The sequence below is a fragment of the Gobius niger genome (genome assembly GCF_951799975.1).
Source record: "Gobius niger genome assembly, chromosome: 10".
Lineage (NCBI taxonomy): Eukaryota > Metazoa > Chordata > Actinopteri > Gobiiformes > Gobiidae > Gobius > Gobius niger.
The window spans coordinates 1,570,031-1,593,480 of NC_136861.1; the positions used below are offsets into that span (position 1 = coordinate 1,570,031).

General features: G+C 45.0%; 1 protein-coding gene across 1 annotated transcript in view; it reads left to right on the forward strand.

The window, feature by feature from the left end:
- Positions 1-23,450, forward strand: part of prr12b (proline rich 12b) — a 38,475-nt gene that overhangs the window by 3,692 nt on the left and 11,333 nt on the right. The window contains exons 2-11 of the mRNA XM_079564751.1: positions 516-631; positions 745-858; positions 5,415-8,740; positions 11,767-11,979; positions 15,542-15,616; positions 16,883-17,246; positions 18,014-18,210; positions 18,325-18,466; positions 19,787-20,178; positions 22,404-22,520. Coding sequence (XP_079420877.1) covers positions 516-631; positions 745-858; positions 5,415-8,740; positions 11,767-11,979; positions 15,542-15,616; positions 16,883-17,246; positions 18,014-18,210; positions 18,325-18,466; positions 19,787-20,178; positions 22,404-22,520 — 5,056 coding nt within the window. The remainder of the gene's footprint in view (positions 1-515; positions 632-744; positions 859-5,414; positions 8,741-11,766; positions 11,980-15,541; positions 15,617-16,882; positions 17,247-18,013; positions 18,211-18,324; positions 18,467-19,786; positions 20,179-22,403; positions 22,521-23,450) is intronic.

The window sequence follows — 23,450 nt, forward strand, 5'->3', positions numbered from 1 at the left end:
TATTCTAAATACTCTCAAATAAAAGTGTAACTTTAAAAGAAATACATATATTTAGTTACTCCCCAACACTGCAAGTATGAGTACTGGTATTGAACCCAGCCATAAATGCAATGGCTGTTGACTGATGCTGTCGTTGAAAGTTGGATTGTGTTGTGAAAATGTAGAATATTATCATTGTGTCCAATCAGCTGGATTTACTTGATTGAAAGCCGACGTTCTGCTACAAACCATGTAGCTTCTTCGAGACTGGATTAGTTACCACAAAGTGTAACAGAGGGCCGTGGCACATGACCATGACCATAGATCCAGCCCAGAAGAAGCTTTGGTTTGTGGCAAAGCGTCTGCTTTATATCAGGTAAATCCTGCAGTTTTGACTGAAACCAGTCAATGAAGACATTACAACTGATATATCAGTCAAATCCATATTTGATATAAGGTATAAGCGGATATAAGACATTATGTTCATGATATACAGAATAATACAAATCCCATACTGTGGTGTGCTCCTCTTGCAGTCTGATGTATGGGATGGGCTCCTCATATTCAGACTCCGAGGGGCCCAGCTTCAGCGCTCCTCAGCTGGGACGGAGCCGACACGGGACGGCCTGGACTCCCGCCGGACGCTCCCTCGGTAAGACACTCTTTCACACCCAGGACATTTTCATTTCCAGTTACATGTAAATCAGCTAATTCACACTAATCTGAAGCCACAAAGCTGAGTCCTGTCTGTGCTGGCTCTTACAGGCGTGTCCGGGCTGCTGGACGGCAGGTCCACGGGTCCAGAGGCCGCCCTCACAAACCGACTATCGGCCATGGACTCACACATGTCACAGTTTAGCGGACCCTTCTGGCAGAATGGTAAGGAAAACTCTTTTAGCAGCTATAATACTGAAAACATGGTACAACATAAAGATGTGTCATGATGTACTGAAGCTCATTTCAGCACTCAAAGACCTTCCTCTACGCTCAGTGCCAGTGCAGATTGTTTTTGGCTCAGTTCCAGTTTGTTGCTTGATTGGTGGTGGTTTACTAAACGCAGTCTTTGCACCCTCAGCTGGTGTTTTCACACACTAGGTTTGGCATCGAGCCTTGAGGAATCTCTATTTCTACAGAAAAGAATAGACCAAGCTATGGTGTCCAAAGGCCTGAAAGCACAATCGGACCTTTAATACAGTGGTTCCCAAAGTGGGGGTCGCAAGATGATTTTTAGACAACATTGACAATATTGAATGGATGCATTCTTCTATGGAAAACAGCATCTTTTAGTGGAATTAAGCCAAATGTCAAAACAGGGTATCCAGACGAACATCATTAAACCGGATTTTAAATGTTTTGTACCTTTAATTATTACAAATGCTTATTACATTTTATAGAAGGGGTCCCGGGGTGTTTGTTTGTTTGTTGGCCTGAAAACGTTAGGAACCCCTGCTTTAATAGACAAATTAGAAAAGACAGATTGTAAAAGTCCTTTAAAGGAATAGGCCACCGTTTTTACATACTGTGATATGCTCTTACCTCACTTTAGACGTGTTAATATATCCCCGTCTGGTCTTTGTCCGTGCGCTCTGCCAGGCAAACGGAGCACATACGCAGCCTCTCCCACATGTCATATAGCTCCAAAAAAGCTCACGATAGAAGCTACCAAGCTCTTCCACGTGTTCCCTATTTAAATAAAGTTACGTGAAGTGTTTTCATGCGAAGTATATTTACACAGAAATGTAACATGTCGATTTTATAAGCAGATAAAAAGGGGTACTATATTGTGAGGTGTAATGATACGAGGAGTAAAACGTCCGCGCAGTAACTCCTAAAGGTTATTGACGGAAGTGAGCGGGGGAAGTCTTTAGGAGTTACTGCGCGGACGTTTTACTCCTCGTATCATTACGCCTCACAATATAGTCCCCCTTTTGATCTGCTTATAAAATCCACACGTTACATTTCTGTGTAAATATACTTCGCATGAAAACACTTCACGTAACTTTATTTAAATAGGGAACACGTGGAAGAGCTTGGTAGCTTCTATCGTGAGCTTTTTTGGAGCTATGTGACATGTGGGAGAGGCTGCGTATGTGCTCCGTTTGCCTGGCAGAGCGCACGGACAAAGACCAGACGGGGATATATTAACACGTCTAAAGTGAGGTAAGAGCATATATCAGTATGTAAAAACGGTGGCCTATTCCTTTAATTAACTGAAATATTGAAATGAACGTATCCTCCAGCCTGAGCTGTGAGGGCCAATGAGGGGGCTGCTGGATGTGCCTTGGTCACCAAAGACCACAAAGGGAGATAATAATAATAATTATAATAATAATACATTTTATTTGTAATGCACTTTACATGGGGCCTTATCTGTTGAAGCCCCCTGGAAATCACCCGAAGAAGAAGAAGACTGAAGTTGAGGAGGAAGTAGTTATTTTTTAGATATTTCTTGTTCTTTATGTATATCTAATATGTTGTTTATCCAAATTCAAACATGATGAGAATGAGTACCATAGAGTTTGAGGGTTACAGAGTTGTAGGCCCTGGCCCCTTCATCAGGTTACTTTCAGTTTTCACTCAAATGCCACGATGCCTTATTTCCGTTCCAATCATATTCCAATGGGGAATTAGCCAAGTGCCACTCATTACGAAGTAAACAATAGGCAGATGGTGGATAAGCACTGCCATAAAACTGCAGAGTGCACACTTGAATTGCCTCTCGCTGTGTTAACGAGGGGTAACATTGCCCTTTTAGAGCTTTTGACCATGTTACAATGTCGTTGGCTCGTCACATCTCTGAACCTTCCTTAGTGACTCTTGTTAGTGGCTGCTCACCTCCTGTTTACCCTCGTGGTCTCTGGCAACACTTATCCCTCCATCGCAAAGCACCGACAGCAAAAGCAACCGCCACCGTGGGGACGTCACCATCCCACATTTGTGAGTCACCATTATTCTGAGGGGAATATTGTGATTTTATTCACAATTATCAAAATGAAAGAAGAAACTAACCAGGATTTGTGTTAATCGGTTGTCTCATTAGTTATAATATAAATAGAAAGGCGTGACCTACACAAATGAACAAACACTGCATGGTTCTTTTGGGACTCTTCCTTTGGCAACAGCAGTTACCATGTGAAAATGGATGAGATTTTGGCTGCACATTGTATTACTGAACCTGCCGTTGGCGTCATGTATTTTGGGCTGGATTTCACACCGGACACCGTTTGGTCAGTCTTTACCGGTGAGTGCACACTGCTTCAGCTTTACCGTCTAAAATTCTTACGATGAACCTACCGAGAGCTTTTTATAACCGTGTAGTGTGAAACCGGTTCATCTTGACATCACTACGCCAAAGTAGCATGTAGCAGCCCTCGTGCAGCAGAAAAGCATGTCTTTTGGTCCAAGTATTCACTAAATGTTCAGTGATAATATTCACTCTTTAAAGCAGAACTAAGTAACTTGTTTACCTTAATAAATCCTTTCCGTAGTCCCTCTGGGGTTAATACAAGTGTTAATGGGATGATTGGGGGGTCTTTCATCCCCCCCTGGTGTCTTTGGACAGAAAACCATCCCTGCAACTTTGCTGCCACCGGGTGGGAAGCGCAATACACGCCAATAGAATCACGAAGAAGAAGCTAACGGGCTAACGGGCAAAGCTAACTGGGAGCTAGCGTCACTTTAAACAGTATTTACAGCCAAGTCTGAGTGAAAAAAATGATCTCCATTGTGTAATTGGATGAACAATATCCCTCTGTGCCTTTGTCTTTTCTGTCAGCGTAGTATTTACTCTCACGGACAATTAAAGAGTAAAAAAAACAACTTGCTATGACACCTGCAGTGGCACTTATGGCCTCTAGGGGCAAGAGTTAGATAAATAAAAGATACAATATTTACGTAAATATACATGTACGTAATTATATGTGTAATAAACGAGCACCTGAATTGTGCAGGGACAGAGTTTCAGACAGTCATTCTAAGAAAAACAGTGCTACTGAATCCTGAAACTCATAGTGAAGGTTTGTGGGGCCACATTGGTCTCCATCTTTTTTTATAATCTGAAATATTGAACTCAAATCCTTTCACCTTTGCTTGTTGACTCTACCTCAGTTCTGTAAAGCCAAAGCAAATGCATCAGAGCCTTTTTGATTAATATAGCATTTTGTAACATAGTGATCGTATTACTAAGTGCACCAACAGAACTGACTCTTGAATTTGATCAAGTTAAAGGTCCCCACAAAAAAGGTGGTTTCAGGTGAGAGAGAAAACTTTCCAGCATTGATCCTGGAGCGTCCTAGAGACCAATGTGATGGAAAGTAAAAGCACCATGCTGACCAAAAAGTTGCATATTGCACCTTTAATTTAATGCTGGCCATTAACTTTGAAAAAACAAACATCTGCCTTAATGCCTTTATGGACATTGCACTATCCTCCAGTGAAATATAAGCTTTTAATGTTAGATATCCTCTGTGTTCTCTTTAGATTTGACAAATGCTCATCATCACTTGAATACAACAGGACCGATCAGCCCGACTCGAAAACAACACACAATGCATTCTGTCAACATGAAACCATTTTGGTCACCACTATACGGCAAACTTTTTTTTTGTCTTTACATTGTTGGCTTACAACATACAGTGCATTCTTAGTTGAATGTTTAGTTTTATGGGGTAAATGTATCATTAGCATGTTTTGTTTAAATGTCACCAGACCTATCGCTTCTGTATGACTTTGATCACCTCTACAAATGCAGCACAATAGCCGTGCACAAGCACATAGAGACACGCACATGTGATGAAAGTAATGCATCAACAAGAAGCAAAGTGAAACTAAAATATAAGATGCAGCCTCTGTCTTACCTGTGGAGAGCAGCTTCTTAGCGTCAGGTAAAGCTGCTCCACTTTAGTCCAAACTCCGTTTACTTTGACAGAAAGAGTCGTCCATGACATGATAGAAGTAAAGCCTCATGATAGTTTCTGCTCCTCGTTTCCTGATAAGTCCATGAGTGATTTTAAAGGTTCCTCAGCGGCACGGCAGCAAAACAAAGCATCAAGTGCTAATTCTCAACTGTAAACTCACGGTCACGTGACGCGCTCCCGTTTGAGTGACAGCAGCTGCAGCGTGACTCATGCAGCAGTTTTTTAATGTGTGCGGGTCGGGTCGGCAAACTGAGAGGCTTTTATCTGGGTCGGTTGGGTCGGGTTTAAATTACAGCGGGTCGGGTTGGTGCGGGTCAGAAAAAAAGCCGACCTGCGCATCTGTAGTGCGTACCCATTGAAACCCCACGCATGGATCCACCTCGAATGATTTGTACCCAGGGTTTATGACACAACCCAGATGCCAAAGTTTTGCTTTCTGTCCCGAGTTCACATTATTGGTGTGGATTGGAGAGTCTGACTGAGGCTCTGTAAAGTAATGATTTTGATGTGTCTTTACAGGAACACACACTGGCTCTGGATACTCCCCATCGATGCCACCTCTGCCCAGTTATCAGCACCCAGGCTCCTTCCCTGGAAGACCCCTCTCTCACTCCTTCTCCCTGCCAGACTCTGCGGCGTTTAACCCCAGCCTGCTCTCGTCCCACGACTATCTCCTTCACATGAAATCCGCTTCCTCCAGCTTGGCTTTCGGCCAGGTGCTCTCCTCCCAGGACTCCCTCTTCAGAAGATCCCAGGAGTCCCAGGTCCCTTCCAAACCTCCCTGCCACCTCCCTTCTCCTCGTATGAACTTCTTGTCCGCGCAGCTCCACGGTCAGTCTGCACCGCTGTATAACACCTCGGCGTTCTCTTCTAGTCAGACCCCGCAGCATCGAGACATTTCTGGACAGGACAACATGATGAAGCGCTACCAAAGTATCCCGTCGGGTCAGTCCACTCCCATGCAGCAGCCGTATCTTACCTGTGCCGACTCACCAGACCTCCGGCAGAGAGCGATGGAGCAGCAATGCCCCGTTTCGGACATCAAGCCCTCGCTGCGGATGAACGCACAGTCCTATTTGAGTCCGTACATGTCGTCGGAGGAAGCGAGCAGCGGGTACTCCTCCCTAGAAGCAGCCTCCTTCTTGTCCTACCCCCAGCACACCCCTCCGTCAGCCTCCTCCTTCTCTCACAGCAACAGTGGCTCGCTATCTCACCAACGTGGATCCATGGATTCCTCCGTGGTCCCACCCACGTCCCTGTCAGAGCCTCCCAGCCAAGGCCTTGTGCCCTCTCTGCCCGCGATGAACTCCCCACGCGTGCCCAAGTCTCTGGGTCAAATGAGTCAAAGCCCCCCGTTGTACCAAAGCCAGGCCTTCTCACCCAAACAGCAGACACCCACGCACCCGAGCTACTCCAGTCCACGCTACAGGCCGCCTCCTGCCCAGGACCTGGGCTTTAGCAGAGGCTCTGGAGGTTCCATCTTCAGTGATTCCAATCTGGACCAAGTTTCTGTGAAAAGATCGGGCAGTGCTGAGTACGGGAGCCCTACCTTTCCCTCAGCCGGTAGACCTTTGTCAGGCCTGGCAGCCCACAGAACTGACCTAGTGTCAGAGTCACAAAGCGTGGACACGGGTCAGGACAGTAACACGAGCACATACAATCCAAAGTGTGGACTGTCCCCGTCCATTAAAGGGGACATGTTTTCTGGGATTACGTCCCCGCTCTCAGCCCAGTCCTCCGGGAGCACACAGCCAGGGAAATGCACTCTGACAGTTGATCCTAAAAACAGCCAGGAATTACGAGTTGAAAGTTTGCTTCAGGAACAGAGATCGAGAACCCATCCTGTGCCGGACTATGCACATCAGTACGTAGGTCCCGGTGTTCCAAAGGAGAGGGCAGACGCGTATACACACCATGAAACTTCAAATGCTCCTCTGACAGACTTTCAGAGAAGCACGCCTGATAGAACTGCACCAAAGTTAACTGCTACAGGAATGAGCGAGGCGAAACAGTCCCCCCTCAAAAGCAGCCCCTCTGCGGATGCAGTGAGACACTCCCTGGGCTCCCCCTTTGCTCTGGGTAGCCCCTGTACTCAATACACACATGGTTCATTTCCCAGTGGTTCCAAAGAGCCGCCTTCAAGGCTCCACGAAGAGATGACCCTCCCGCCCTCAGACCTCTCTGCTCAAACCTGCATGCTGCAGGCTGAGCTTTCTCCAGCTACAAATGCCAAGGCAGACCTTTCCAAAACGTACCCAGACAAACCGAGCTCTGTGATGCACAGCAGGACCCAGTTAGATGCATATTCCCAGCCCTCTAAACTGCAGCTCCATGTTCAGTCCCAGAGCATGGATAACCAGTACAGTCCTGGAGTGCACCAGAGAGAGCAAACCCAGTACACACCTAACTCTGTGCCTTCGCAGGACTCACTGGAGCGCTCCCTGCCTCTGTATGACAGGGGCTCTGCGGGGGCCATACCCAGAGCCGAGGTGGGGATGGGTGTTGAGGGCAGACGGCAAGGGAGTGGGGCTCAACCACTGTGGAGCCCCAGCGCCAAACAAGAGCTGCTTCACCTCAACCAACCTCCAGAGCCACAGCAACAGCGGACGCACACGCCTGGCCACCTGTCACAGTCTCAGCTCGATCAACATGTCAGCATTACATCAGATGCAAGGAACGACAAACACTTCGGCTCTTCAGTCTGCTTCTCAGAACCATTTGTAAATAATGAAGATGAGCCATTCTTTCCAACTATGGAGGACATTTTCTGTTCAACGGATCATAACACAGGCTGTGCTGGGGACTCTGGGACCTACATGCCTGAACAAGAGTGCCATTCCCAGGGTCAACTGCAAGAGCATAACAACCTGAAGTCCTCCGGTGCTAAGCAGGCCTTTGACATGTTTAGCCATCAGAATGAAGAGAGTTATGCACAATTCTGTCAGCAGAACCTTCAACAAAGTGAGAGCAGTTATCCAGACTTCATGTCCGCAAAGACGTCTTCAGCGCCCTCTTCAGTAAACGCAGATCAGCTCGGTCACATTCAGTCCCAAAGTCTTAATGCCACCTTGGCTTCGAACAGCACAGGTCTGACCTCATCTGTGTTCTCTTCGCCCCAACCCAAGAAACTGCTGAAGACTAGTTTTCCGTCACTGTTACACCGACAAGAGTCTCAAGTGCAATCTAAGAAACACTACGCGCAGGAGTACGAGTTTGAGGATGAAGACAAAGCCGACGTTCCCGCTGATATCCGCCTCAATAGTCGGCGCTTTGCAGATGTGCTCCCTGACTTGGTGTCTAGTTGTCGAAGACCTGGAGGGACTTTAAACAGCTCGAGTCCAATGATGGATATGGACTTTTGCTACTCCACCAGCTATAACTCCCTTAGCTCTCCACCAACCCTCAGCCAGGACGGCCCCAGAAAGCGAGGCAGGAAACCCACCAAACCAAAGCGCGAAGGTCCTCCTCGACCCCGCGGGCGCCCGCGCATACGGCCCCTCCCAGAGCCGTCAGCGTTTCGGGGGCAATCACGAGGGAACGGAGGGAGGGGGAGAGGGCGTGGCCGCGGCCGTGGCCGAGGCCGAGGCAAGCGGGATGACGGTCTTCAGGGTTTTAACAAGATACAGAATGTGCCGTTTCATTGTGAACAGTACACTCCGCCACAGTTCATGCAGCCTCAGCAGCACCGATATGACCCCGCCCCCACACAGCTGCTGCCCCCGCCCCCCAGCCCTATGCACCACGCCTCCCAGAACTCACAGACGCAGTCCTATCTGCAACAGCACCACCATCTTCAACAACTGCAGCCCTACCAACTGCAGCAAGAGCCCGAGGACCCCATCAAGGTAAGCACTGAGCGTAAGGAGACCGTTGGCTCATCCCACACATGTATTGTTAATGTTGTGTCCAAAAGCAGAAGCTGAGGACTGAGATGTCCTGTCTCCACTGTCTCTTTCCCTGAGAGAGAATGTAGCCCAGGCATCTTCAATGTTGTTCTCATGTAGAAGTACAGATCTATGAAGACATGAAAATCACAGTGCATTGTTCCTTTTACAGTATGTATTGCAGTCAGGTGAGGTGAATTGTGATCGATATTGACTCACCAGATCCTTAGCCCGATATTTATCCTGATTATTTGTTTTTGAGAAGGCCTAGCCCGATAAGTATTTCTCGCAACTGTAGTGGCGCACCTCGTGTGACTATTTGTCGAGTCGGCACCTCAAAATCCTCAAATCGTAACATGCAAACACATTTGATATTTATGATTCTCGCTTGCGATATGGCAACAGCCAATTTGGAGACTTACCACCGCCACGCATCTGTCCACTGGGTCTACAGGACACCAGGAGACCGAGAGACCTGGAGACTGTCATAAAGCGCCCTACTATGAGGGGCTGTAAGGGACAAGTTTTCTAGATACACATACTACTTCTGGCATACATACAACATCTGTCTCTCACAGTTAACACATATCTCTCTTATACACAATACAACTTGTGAGTATGACTGAAGAGTCATTTTTGTCCCTTACGGTCCCTCATGCAGTATCACTTAAGTCATGCTTGGGTCTTGTCATAAAAGAAAGTCCCAGACTTTGTACAGTCTGTGGGTCTATAATCCACAGCCTAACAGAGCAGTGCTGGACGAGAGGAGAGGGCGTCAGTCACAGGGCCGCTGTCATCGTTGCTCCAGCAGTAGATAGGGTTCATGAAAGCACAGACCGCTGATGTGTCCAGTCTCTGTCATGTCCAATTGTCCTGAAAGTCTGAGCCTAACGTTTCATCAAAGGACTCAGTTTGTTGGTCTCGCGTGTGACACAAATCGGCTTAATTGGGATGATTCATTATTGGAAATATCCTGATGTGTGAAGTCTGCACTCTATGTATCACGTTTTAAAATCCATCCATCCATCCATCCATCCATCCATCCATCCAGCCATCCAGCCACCCAGCCAGCCATCCATCCATCCATTCATCCATCCATAGTGGTCTGATTTTCATCAAAATCATAAGAATGATTACGACGCGTTCCAAATAATTATGTAAAATGTATTTCAATGTCATAAAGGTAAAAGAAAAGGTTTTCAATGAAAAATTGGATGGTATTGTGTCTCGGGTCTCTTTGGATAACTCAGAGACCTGTGATGATTAGTTGTCAGGTTAAGCCCAGTTAAGGGGAAAACTACTGAAAAAGGACATTCCACATTATTAAGCAATATGGGAAAGAAAAAGGATCTCTCTGCTGATGAAAAATGTGAAATAGTTGAATGCCTTGGACTAAATATGAAAACCTGTTAGGAGATTTGTGGCTGATTCAGAGCACACTCGGGTTTGTGCAGCTAAAGGCACAATGAGGACAGTTTCTGCCAGACAAATACATCAGATGAATAGAACAGCTGCTACAAAGCAGCAGACAGGTATTTGAAGCTGCTGGTGCCTCTGGAGTCTCCCGAACATCAAGGTGTCGGACCCTCCAGAGGCTGCAATTGTGCATAAACCTTCTATCCGGCCTCCCCTAAACGGTTAATTGAAGCTGAAGCAGAAACGGCTCCAGTGGCTCAGAAATACATGAGACTCATTTTCAAACAGTCTTGTTCACTGATGAGGCCGTGTAGCCCTGGATGGTCAGATGGATGGAGTAGTGGATGGTTGGTGAATGGCCACCATGTCCCAACAAGGCTGTGACGTCAGTAGGGAGGGGGCGGAGTCATGTTTTGGGCCAGAATCATGGAGAGAGAGCTGGTCGGCCCCTTTAGGCCCTTTTAGGCTCCCTGAAGGTGTGAAAATGACCTTTGAAAAATATGTGGAGTTTCTGACTGACAACTTTCTTCTATGGTACAAAAAGAAGAGCCGTGTTTTCCCGAACAAGATCATCTTCATCATGACAACGCACCATGTCATACTGTAAAGAAAACCTCTGCATCACTGGCTGCTATGGGCATAAAAGGAGAGAAACTCATGATGTGGACCCCCTCCTCCCCTGACTTCAACCCTATTGAGAACCTTTGGGGCCTCAACAAAAAAAACTTCTATGAGGGTGGGAGGCAGTTTTCATCCAAACAGCAGCTCTGGGAGGCTATTCTAACATCCTGCAAAGAAATCCAAGCAGAAACTGTCCAAAAACTCACAAGTTTAATGGATTTAAGAATTTTGAAGCTGTTATCAAACAAGGGCTCCTATGTTAAAATCTAACTTGACCTGTTAAGATTATTTTGACTGAAATATATTTAGATTTCAGTAAGTATGACCTCCTAATGCTGCAAATTCAACAAATGAGTTCAGTTCATTACAACCTTTAAAATGTATTGAAGCAATGAGTTGCATAATAATTTGGAAGAGTAAATTTTGAGTTGTTTATTATATTTATTTTTGAATTAAATACTGTTGTCATTGGAGATTTAGTAGTTAAAGGCTGAAAATTATTATTATTTACATAATAATTTGGAACGCGGTGTAAAGAGTGTCTACTTCAACCAATATAATAAACCAATGTTTGGGTGATATTAGTTTAAGCAGACACTGTTTATTCATTCTTATGATTTTGATGAAGATCAAACCACATTTTATGACCAATTTAGGCAGAAATGTGAGAAATTGCAAAGTGTTCAACTTCACATACATTTTCCTCCCACTGTATCTGTATCTATCTTTAAAAATGTCAAAATTATGAGTGCGTTGACTAAAACAGCGTCATACTGAACGTATGTGTCCACCACTGTTAAGTCACTGTTATTCATGTGTATTAAAACAAGACTTAAGAAAATGCAAAATCCAGGCTATAAAGAATTAAAAAGAGATCTAAATCTAAATCTCAGTCTGATTTAGTGCTGTACAAGGGCCATATATTGACTGTTCTGTTTGGCCTTTTACAGTTAGACTTTTCGTCCCCCACCATCGCTCCATCAGACCCTCTGCTGAGGACAGAATCCTTCCCGGACCCTGACCTGACCCTGTCTGATGGTTTTGGAAACTCTGCTCCCTTCCTGGGCCTTAGTCCTGGACCCAGCTCCGCACCAGCCCCAGACTTCAGCCAAAACCACCCACAGCAGATGCAAGAGCCTCTCCTGCAGCCAGAGGTCACTGAGGTAAGCTGTAAAGTCAACTACTGAGTACCTGACTATTGATACTTGATTTGTAATAATATTCATTCAATCCTAAATATAACCGCACTGTTGGGGGGCATTCTCAGCTCTGACAAATAGAACTCATTTCCGCTTCCGTGTTGTTTGTAGACTGATTTGCATCAGAGGGTGCCTGAAATCTAAAAGAAACCAGTGACCAATGCAAAAAGGGCTCCACCTACAATATTTTTACGGCACTGTTGCTGGACGACACAGGCATTTTCCAGCCTCAGACTGAACAATATTTTTTTCATTTTTGAATATGCAATTCCTAACCTGATTTATTGAGTTTGAATTTAAAGGATCTGGATCCTGCTATTTTATCCATCCCAAAGTAAAGTATAGGCATTTATATGATATATTGTACCTCTACCACTATGGAGCACTATTTTTTTGAGAGAAATATAAGTATTTTCTGGGGGTATTTTGCAAACCCGGAAGACACAACGTTTTAGTTCAGTTAACCCCGCCTCCTCTCTCCCCGAGCTAATCCGCTCATGCAAAATTAGCAGTAAGCAACATAAATATCACAGCAATAAGTGAAGTTACTTCACAATACATTTATAAGGAGTTGACATCTGCAACACAGCTTCATAAATGGCTAAGACACAAGCTAACACACTAACACACAGGCTAACACACAAGCTAGCATGCTAACACACAGGCTAACACACAAGCTAACACGCGTTTTGATTGACTCACCACTCTGGTCCATTGAGTGTTTACATTATGGGACTCGCGTTGGTTATAAAAGTTAATCCACTGTGATTGAGGTGAAGGTTCACCAAACATCCATCAGAGACAGTCACAGCTCCTTCTTTCTTATTGATTCAGTGCAAACATGACATCTGTTCAGACGCTCAGGGGGGGTGTTTGTTTTAGCCATGGGGGCAGTGTGGACGCCTTAGGCACTTCCTGTTTTTTTCTTTTTTTTCCTCTTCATTTCTTTCTTATTTATTTCTACAGATATAATAAAAAAGCAGTTTTATAAATGAAATCAGGCCGTAAGACATTACATTACAGATGTTTACTTCCTGTTTGACACTATGATGTAAAAAACGTCAGAGTGTCACAGGTCAGTGGTTTTCCAGCAGAGAGCGGAGCAGCTGCTCAGAGAGCAGGATTCAGGAGGATTACTGAGAACTGTGTGAATGAAGCCAAAAAACACTCTGGGGGGTTTTTGATAAGGAAATTGCAAAACAACATGGCTAAAAGCTCATGCTTTTTTGCATGATACAGGACCTTTAAAAAAGGCACAAAAAAACAACAAAAACAGCTTATTTCAAAACTAAACAAGATCCAAAATCCCTCAGAAAAATTTGTTGTAACTAATATGTCATCAGTGTTAATTTTGACAACATATTTTATTTTAGTTTTAGTCTTTTGACTAAAATGTAATTTAATTTTAGTCGAAATTTAGTCAAAAAAAACATTTCAATTTTAGTCTAGTTTTAGTCGACTAAAATTGCACGTCAATTTAGTCGACTAAATTTAAGACTAAATTAGTCGACTTTGCATTGATAATATTCATTATAATCATATTTAATCAAGGTCCTTGACTTAATGGAGCTTCTCCAACATGAACAAAGCTCAGAGCTGTTCATTTGGCAGAGGATTTACATGATCTGAGGCTCTTTCAGACGGTCAGTAGAAGTTTGGATGATTTTAGTCTCTCCTTTTCATTTTTATTTAGTCTGAATGTAGTCGACTAAAATATCTGGACATTTTAGTCATAGTTTTAGTCTCATGAAAAGCTTTTAATTTAGTTTTAGTCCAATTTTAGTCGTGAAAAATATCACTTTGACTAAAATTAAGACTAAATATTTTAGTCGACGAAATTAACACTGTATGTCATGAAATACATCCATAAATTTAAACTTGGCTTGATCCATTATTCACTTTGTTGCAGAAAATAGGAAATTTGGATACATTTGCAATACATTTTATGCCAGTTATCTACAGCAAAAAATGATCTCTCTCCATTTAAAAAGTTTCCCCCTGCAGTGTCTCGCCTTACATAGTCAGATCAATCCAAACTGGATCCTCAAAGAAGCCAACGTCAAAGCTCCTGGTTTGACTGCCACATGACATCCAACACAATGAACTATGTTTACAAAACATTCCAAGACTGTGTCCAACATGTTCAGAACACAGAGAAAACACATGTTTAATGAGACTCATTGAGCTTCTGTAGAAATGTAGAAATAATAATAATAATACATTGGTTTTATACAGCGCTTTTCTGGACACTCAAAGACGCTTCACATTGCACTATTCGTTTACTCCATACTCGGTGGTGGTAAGCTACTATTGTAGCCACAGCTGCCCTGGGGTAGACTGACGGAAGCGAGGCAACCAGTCTGCGCCATCGGCCCCTCCGACCACCACCAACCACTCACTCACTCACTACATTCGCTAGGCTTCCTGGTGTTCCCAAACGGTCTCTTTGAAGCCTTTGAAGAGCTCCTTGGAAACGGCACAAGAGCTACCAGAGCAGCCGAGAGGAGACTTCAAACACACAGCAGCTTCATGAATCACAGTCTTCATGACGTCAGCAGACTGGACAGGCATTTCCAACACGCTGGACTTCTCAAACCTGTGCAAATGACTCAAAGCAACACTCCAGAACATGCTTTCCACCCCATTTAGCACCGAAACGTCTCTTACTCAGACCTTTTTAACACACTTCTCCTGCTTCGATTCAGAAAAGGGCAATTCATTTGGAGCAAACCTCAGAACATTTTACAAACACATCACAAACAGTCACTGTGTGTCACTCCCAACAATTCAGACAAGAGTAAATGTTCAAGATAAACAATAGTTCTATAACAAAGATGGAATAGAACATGTTTCACCTTGTCTATATTACTTAACAAACACACTCTCATCAGAATTCAACAGTTCAGTGACAGAGGGGACAAAAGAGTTGTAGAACTGAGCATGGGGAGGCCACTTCTTTAGTGCCTGCTCCCCCATAGAGACTGTAGGTCTCTTTCTTTAACTCCAATGATTTTAGAGCAGGTTTTGACAATGTTTCATAGTCGAAACCTTGTACCCGCAACAAATGAAGAAGTTAAGAGGCTCTCTATGAAACAGCTGTGAACGTTTCATTTACATTGAAAGACTTTCCTGACCGCTTTTAAAAATGTCTGTATTTGTGCCAAACCGCAAGATGGTTACAATCGCACCATTAGACAAACTTTGTCAACGCAGGGCTAAGTTTTTTTTTCAGATCCTGAAGGTAAGGACATCAGGACTGTGTCGTCTGAGAACTTAACCGAGAACCAGTTCTTCTGAGGGACCCGGCAACTGTCCGTGTACAGCATGAACGGGGGGGGGGGGGAGAACACACCCCTGATGGGGTCCTATGGCTTTTTTTGGTTACTCCCGATGGTAGCCATTAGCAAATTTACATATTTGCAAGCACTTACTGGTTCCTGTCCGTGAGAAAAATCAATAAAAGAAGTTGTTCAGGCAAATTAAAAATAGCAAGTATTAGTAACATTTAACAACCTTGTTTCAACAGGTCGCCATGAACAAAGAAAATTACGACTTACTAAACTGTGAAGGCTGGGCAGCCGTGGACAAGTTTCCAAGTCTGGTAAGGAAATGTGCTATTTTTAAATTCCGGGAACTTTCAACGTCGGAAATTTCCCATGCAAGTTTTATGGTTCAAAAACTTAATGAACGTCTAACTAAGAGTTCACAAATAGCTAATTCCACAAAAAATGCAAAAATGTAATTTGTTTCAGCATTTTTTTTTTTACTTTTTGCAAATTCATAAAATTTCCGAGCCAAAGTTTCCATTAGAAATTAATCTGGAATTTTCCGCTCCTTTGCAACCCTGGCTATTACCAAATAAAGTGGCTTCAGCACATTCTCACACCTCTTTCATTATTAACAAAGACTTTAAAAGTGAGTTCATTAAAGTTCAAAATGAATTATTTTTGTTTGCAAATAAAGTCTGGGGCTGCAAAGTCACGGATAGATGAATTGTATTTGTAGCGGCATCACAATATTCTCAAAGGGAGTCGGCTGAAGATCACTATCCCCTCTTACATTGTCAGAACCATCGCACACACAATCAGCTGTGCCATTGTTTGTCAGCAACATATTCATAATAATATTGCTAATATTGCTATTGCTAATATTGCTGTTGTAGATTTATGTTTGAATTGCTCAAATGAGGTTCTAACCTTGAGTTCCTCGTCTTGGTTGTTCCCAAGTAATAAACATGGTCTTTAAGGCAGTTGTGTCTCCTCACTTTGCAATCTTACAGGCTATCACTTTGAAAGTAATTCATTTGGGGGACAGTGTTTGGGCTTTTATAATGCATGAAATTAATGTTAGCCTTTAGCTTCAAGACAAACACCCCAACCTTTATAAACACAGACGTGTTCTTCACTGGAATAATTACATCCTACAGCAACTCGTTAACATGCAGTACATGATCATCTATCAGGAACTCACTGTCCACCACAGGACCAATCACCAATCTGATGATTCCAACAGCTAATCTTAATGGAAATGAAAACGGACAGGAAGTACGCTCACAACTCCAGCTCAGCATAGCCACGATGTGCTACAAACCAAATGCATTCATTCATGTCCTTCATTAATATGCATGCTATCATTCCTTAATATACATGACGTCACCCATCAAAATACATGATGTCCCTCATTAATATACATGATATGCATGATGCCATTCATCAATATGCGTGACATCATTCAAATGACATCAATGATTAATCCACATGGGATCATTCATTAATATGCATGACATCACTAATGAATAGGCATACTGCCATTGTATCATTCTGTGATAAATGCTATGTCTAGCTTTGACCTTTGACCTCTCTTCTAGGACGACGAGAAGACGTTTGACCTGAAGCCTGACGTAGTGGGCTCGTTCTTGGACTTCCTTAAAACAGACTCCAAGCAGTCAGGTCCGGAGCCTGCGGAGAGCAGTGCGGAGCTGACCCTGGACGAGCCGCTCTCCGCCCCCTCGTCCATCCCCTCCCAGCCCGCCTCTGCTGATTGTGAAAAGGCTGCTCCGGACAGTCCCGGCGGGCCCTTGGACCAGGAGCTGAGCGGGCCCCTGGACGCCCTGCCCTCCTTCTCCTCAGATGACGAGGAGGACTGCTCAGGGAACAATGGAGACCTCCAGGAGAGCATCACCTGTGCCATCTCCACGCTGTACGACCAGCCGCGCTCGCTGGCAGCCAGAGGTGGGCAAACACCAAGTAGCACCAGGCTCTCAGTCGTGCAGGAGTTTTTACACTGGAGGGTGTTAGAGGTGGCGTCAACACTAAATTTGAATGATGTTTTGCATCACTTATTACTATGCTATTATCATGCTACTAACGCTAGCTACGACTGCTGGACAATCTGCTGTGAAAATGTGGATATTGGCCCATAGACTTTATTGTGTGTGATGAAAAAGTTTATATTCCGCCAGAAAACTGTGTTTCCTTCCCCCTCTGCGAGGCCACGCCCCCTTGTATGACACATTGCCGTCTCTATCTATGCATAACTTCTTCAGTAGTATACATGACATCATCATGAGTATTGCTATCAGAATAAAAAGTACTGGTATTGTGCAGCAAAATATCACTATAATTTATATTGCAAAATCGATATTTCACCACACCCCTGGGTCGGAGGATTGGCAGCCTTCATTAGTCTGCCCCAGGGCAGCTGTGGCTACATCCACACCAGAGTATGGAGTTAATCAGTGATAGTCCCTTGTCTTTGCTTTGATTGACTTGTGTCCATGGAAAGCATCTTGCAAACCGCGTCATCACTACACAACCCAGTCCAAATGACTACTTTTAAAAACCTTTGCTATGACCGAAAACACCTGGATGACTGAGAGCTTACACAAACACACTTTTTTTCTGGTCTTTTTTTATGGTTTGCCAAAATGTCGGGTAATATTTGCATTTGTTGGGTCCGAAAAATTCTGTCACTTCAGCCGTCAATGTATTTTCAACAGGTCAACACCCGCCGCCCCACCAGCCGCCCCACCAGCCGGCCCCTGCAGAGGAGAGCCCCGCCCCCGACACGCCCTGCCACCACCCAGCAGCACCAGATGAGCCACCCCCCTGTGGAACACCCGACTGCAGCGGACCTCAGACTACCGCCGCAGAAGAAACTCCAGGCACCGAGGAAGAGGAGGGAGAGGGGGGAGAGGGGGGAGAGGAGGAAGGGGAGGGTGGAGAGGAGCGGGAGGAGGGAGAGATGGGGGAGGAGGGAGAGATGGGGGAGGAGGGAGAGATGGGGGAGCAGGGAGAGATGGGGGAGCAGGGAGAGATGGGGGAGCAGGGAGAGATGGGGGAGCAGGCAGAGACGGCAGAGACGGCAGGCGAGGACCGGCCAGAGGATGTGGACACTCAGCAGAGAGCCTCGTGTCCAGCAGAAGAGCAGAAGCCTCCAGAGACAGTGGAAGGTAAGGCCCTCTGACCTTCACGTCTAGGTTTTACATTTTCTCATGTTTCCTAAAATCGTCCAATCCAACTTTATTTATATAGCACATTTCAACTACTTAGAAAGTTTCCGAAGTGCTGCACAAACAAGGTACAATGTAAACAATAAAGATGTAAAAAAATATATGTAAAAAATGAGGACACAGAGGGCAACACAACTCACGCAGTGTTAAAAGCCAAAGAATAAAAGTGGGTTGTAAGTTGAGACTTATAACACTCCACTGTGGGACGGACGGACGTGGAGGGGCAGAACGTTCCCCAGCTTTGGGCCGACCACTGAGAAGACCCTGTCCCGTCAAGTTTTACCGTTCGTCTTAGGAACCACGAGCTGGAGCCCTCAGACCTCAGTGCTCACGCTGCTTTGTAGATGTGAATGAGGTCCGTGATCTATGGCCAGTCCATAGCTATTTTAGCTAGCTGCTATTTTATCCATCCCAAAGTAAAGTATAGGCATTTCTATGATATAATGTACCTCTACCACTATGGAGTTCTATTTTTTGTGTGAAATATTTTCTGCAGTATTAGCAGTAAAAGAAATAAAATATCACAGCAAAAGGTGAAGTTACTTCACAATTCAGTTATAAGGAGCTATAAGCTAACACACACAAGCTAACACACACAAGCTAACACACACCATCTAACACACACAAGCTAACACACACAAGCTAACACACACAAGCTAACACACGTTTAAATTGACTGAAGAAATTCCGACTTCTGGCGAGTGGCCTCTTCTTTAGGAAGGTTGAATGAAGTCTGTCCTCTCGTAGCCAAACGTGCTTTTCTCCGTGACATTATCGTTATGTGAAAAAGAACAGGCGTCCAGAGTAGGTTAGAAAGAGCTCCTTCTTCACAGCTTTCAGTGCAAACATGACATCTGTTCAGACACTCAGGTGTGTTATTTTTCCCTACAGGGGCAGCACGGACGCCTCGGGCAACAGATATAATGAAATAAACAAAACTGTTTTATAAATTAAAATCAGGCTGTGAGACATTACATTACAGACGTCGGGCTCTTCCTGTTTGACACTGACGTAAAAACGTCAGTTGTCGGCGTATAGATGAAAAGCATAATACCTTTTTAACAGTAGCCCGACTCATGACACTGGTGCCACACGATTGGTCCGACACAGTAACTGAAGTAACTGTATCAACATGAGCCTTACTGGGTTTAATATCTTGTGGGAAAACAGGGTTGCTACTAAACTAAAACAGCTAAATGACCAAAGTCAAAAGGCTAACTATAAAATGAAAATACAATAACTTCTGACCTTGTCTTTCAGGAAGTGCCCATGACCAGTTGTCCTCTCCGCTGCCTGTGCCCGCCCATCCCTCCCCATCCTGCTCTGAACCAACGGAAAACCAGGCCGAACCGCCTCCTCTCAAAGAGCTGTGTGACCAACCAGCTCCTCCTGCGAACCCTGACCCCCAGCTGGGCCCCTTCACCCCCCCATCCCCTCGCTCGCCCTCCCCTGCGTCCTCAGCCCCTCCCACGCCCCCCTCCCCGGAGGTCCAGGCGCCCCACAGGGTCACCTCCCTTCACCTGGCCAAGAAGCAGGCCAGTGCAGCCATCGCCGGGGAGAGCGAAGAGGAGGGCAGTGAGAGCGAGGGCGAAGGGATCTTCCGCGAACGGGACGAGTTTGTGGTTCGGACGGAAGACGTCGGGAGCTTGAAGGTAAGTTCACAGTTTAAACTTGGACACAGGTCTGGACTGAGCAGAGGGAGCACTGGGGGGTTTCCCTGTGGAGTGAAGCCAAAACCCATGAGATGTCATCTTTCCGTCTACATGATAAAGGAGAAGCTGCTCAATAGTCAAGCGCTCACAGTGCAAACAGAGATCTTTAAGCCAGAGTTTGAAATCCAGGAAAACAATGTGAAGTAGAAAGTAAAGTTTGAACAAAGGGTTTGGCAGGTTTAGGGCCTATCTCACATGTTGCGGATGCTGCCAGTCTTTGCAATGTCTCTGCAACTCAGGCTGATTGTGCGCATACAAAGAGCTTATCTCACCGGCCTGGAGACTAGTTGGTGACTAGAGTCATAGTTAGTCATAGAGATGTCTCTGATACGTCCCCTGGCAATGAGGCGAGTCTCCAGGTAGTCTCAGTGAAAACAGACAGGTTCGATTTCAGCATGGTCTCCACATGGTCTCCACATGGTCTCTGCATCGTCTCTGCATGGTCTCCACATGGTCTCCGCATGGTCTCCACATGGTCTCCACATGGTCTCTGCATGGTCTCCACATGGTCTCCACATGGTCTCTGCATGGTCTCTGCATGGTCTCCACATGGTCTCTGCATGGTCTCTGCATGGTCTCCACATGGTCTCTGCATGGTCTCCACATGGTCTCTGCATGGTCTCCACATGGTCTCTGCATGGTCTCTGCATGGTCTCCGCATGGTCTCTGCATGGTCTCCACATGGTCTCCGCATGGTCTCTGCATGGTCTCTGCATGGTCTCCACATGGTCTCCGCATGGTCTCCACATGGTCTCCACATGGTCTCCGCATGGTCTCTGCATGGTCTCCACATGGTCTCCGCATGGTCTCCACATGGTCTCCACATGGTCTCCGCATGGTCTCCGCATGGTCTCTGCATGGTCTCCACATGGTCTCTGCATGGTCTCCACATGGTCTCCACATGGTCTCCGCATGGTCTCTGCATGGTCTCCACATGGTCTCCACATGGTCTCCACATGGTCTCCGCATGGTCTCCACATGGTCTCCGCATGGTCTCCGCATTGTCTCTGCATGGTCTCCGCATGGTCTCTGCATGGTCTCCGCATGGTCTCCGCATGGTCTCTGCATGGTCTCCACATGGTCTCCGCATGGTCTCCGCATGGTCTCAGCATGGTCTCTGCATGGTCTCTGCATGGTCTCTGCATGGTCTCTGCATGGTCTCTGCATGGTCTCCACATGGTCTCTGCATGGTCTCTGCATGGTCTCTGCATGGTCTCCACATGGTCTCCACATGGTCTCTGCATGGTCTCTGCATGGTCTCCACATGGTCTCTGCATGGTCTCTGCATGGTCTCTGCATGGTCTCCACATGGTCTCCACATGGTCTCTGCATGGTCTCCACATGGTCTCTGCATGGTCTCCACATGGTCTCTGCATGGTCTCCACATGGTCTCTGCATGGTCTCCACATGGTCTCTGCATGGTCTCCAGATGGTCTCTGCATGGTCTGCAAGAGGTCTCTAGCAGTTGTGTCTTGAGCGATGTTTGTTCTCTCAACCTGTGAGACGTTTCTATGACGTCCCCCAATGTTTCCGAGACCTGTTGGAGACTAAGGAGATCTCAAAGGGTTGTATGGAGCTTCTTTGAGATCAGACCGACATATCTTGGAGACATTGCAGGGACGTCACAGAAACATCTCACAGGTTGAGAACAACAAATAGTATTTGCAACATTGCCATAGCTGGTTGAGACCTCTCAGAGACCTCTCGGAGACCATGTGGAGACTCCGCTGAAAATCAAACCTATTTGTTTTACCCTGGAGTCTCACCTTATCTCCAGGGGACGTCTCGGAGACACTTGAGTCTATATTTAGTCTCCAGGCCAGTGAGATCGGCCCTTTACTGCAAAGTACTGCATTCATTTGAATAATAAAAGTTTCTGTTATTATTACTTAAAAAAAAAAAAGTAAATTCAGTTTTTAATACATTTTGTCTGTGCCTGAATGAATGAAAATGCTTTCAGTGGAGAAGGTTCGGGATTCTTTGAAAGATGAAAAATACATTTTACAATACATCTGCTCAGATTTGTTTCATCAGTTGACAAAAATATCTGAAAAGTTAGAGTCTTCAGTTATTTATTGCTTTCAAACACATCACAAACTGCAAACTATAACGCAAACCTTGAGTTTCTGAAATGAACACTTCACCTGTGTGTCTTTGGTTTTCAGCTGGCCCTGAAGACGGGCCGAGAGCCGCCGCCCATCTGGAGAGTTCAGAAGGCCTTGCTCCAGAAGTTCAGCCCTGAGATCAAAGATGGTCAGAGACAGTACGGGGCCACAAGTAATGTACGTCAGCTCTTTCTTTACTGACATTATATCATTCACTATATTTCCCTCATTCGATTTGCATGGAACCGCTGCTAATGTGCAAGGACTTAATGTGCAGAACTAATGGGTTTATGGCAGGGATTTTTTTTTATTTCTGAAGTTTTGAGCAGCCGTTTCTGTTGGGAGACTTGGTGTATCCGCCACCTTTCTGTTTCTGCCAAACATCTCTAAAATCGTCCTAGCTGAGGTGGTGGTAGATGAGCCACTGATGGAGGTGATTTATCTTGTTACAGAGATAGTCATGAGACACTAGTTGTCCTTATACAGACCTGATCAAAAGTTTAAGATCAGTTGGAAAAATGTCAAAAATACACATTTTGCGTGATTGGATCTTAACAAGGTCCCAAGTAGAACTTCAATATGCAACAAGAAAAGTGAGACAAAATTGTTTTGAGTAAAGCTTTTATTGTAAACAACAGATAAACTGAAATTGTCTTTTGCAGCCGATCATAAGTTTAGGACCACATGCCTTTAAAAGGAATTTGGATTCAGTGTCATTTTCTGTCAGATTTTCACACTGTCATGACGTCCGGATGGCAAAAGCAAAAAGTAAAAACTTCGAATCTCTGAAAAGATCCTGAGGGTTATGGAACAAAAAAATTAAATGTGAAGACACAAAATAATGTCCCCTGTCCTGAGCCAGAGTATCCGAGTGACTGTCCATAAAGACACTGACGATCCTCGGCCCAAATGAAGGCCGCTACTGGAGCCAACGTCTTTTACCTTTGCCATAAAGACGTTATGAGTCCTGACCGTGTGAATACCTGACAGAAAATGTCACTGAATCCACATTTTTTAGACAGATTTAGTCTATTAAACTTTTGATCGGTTGCAAAAACAGACTTTTATTTATTGTTTTCAATAAAATATTTACTACACTTACTTTTT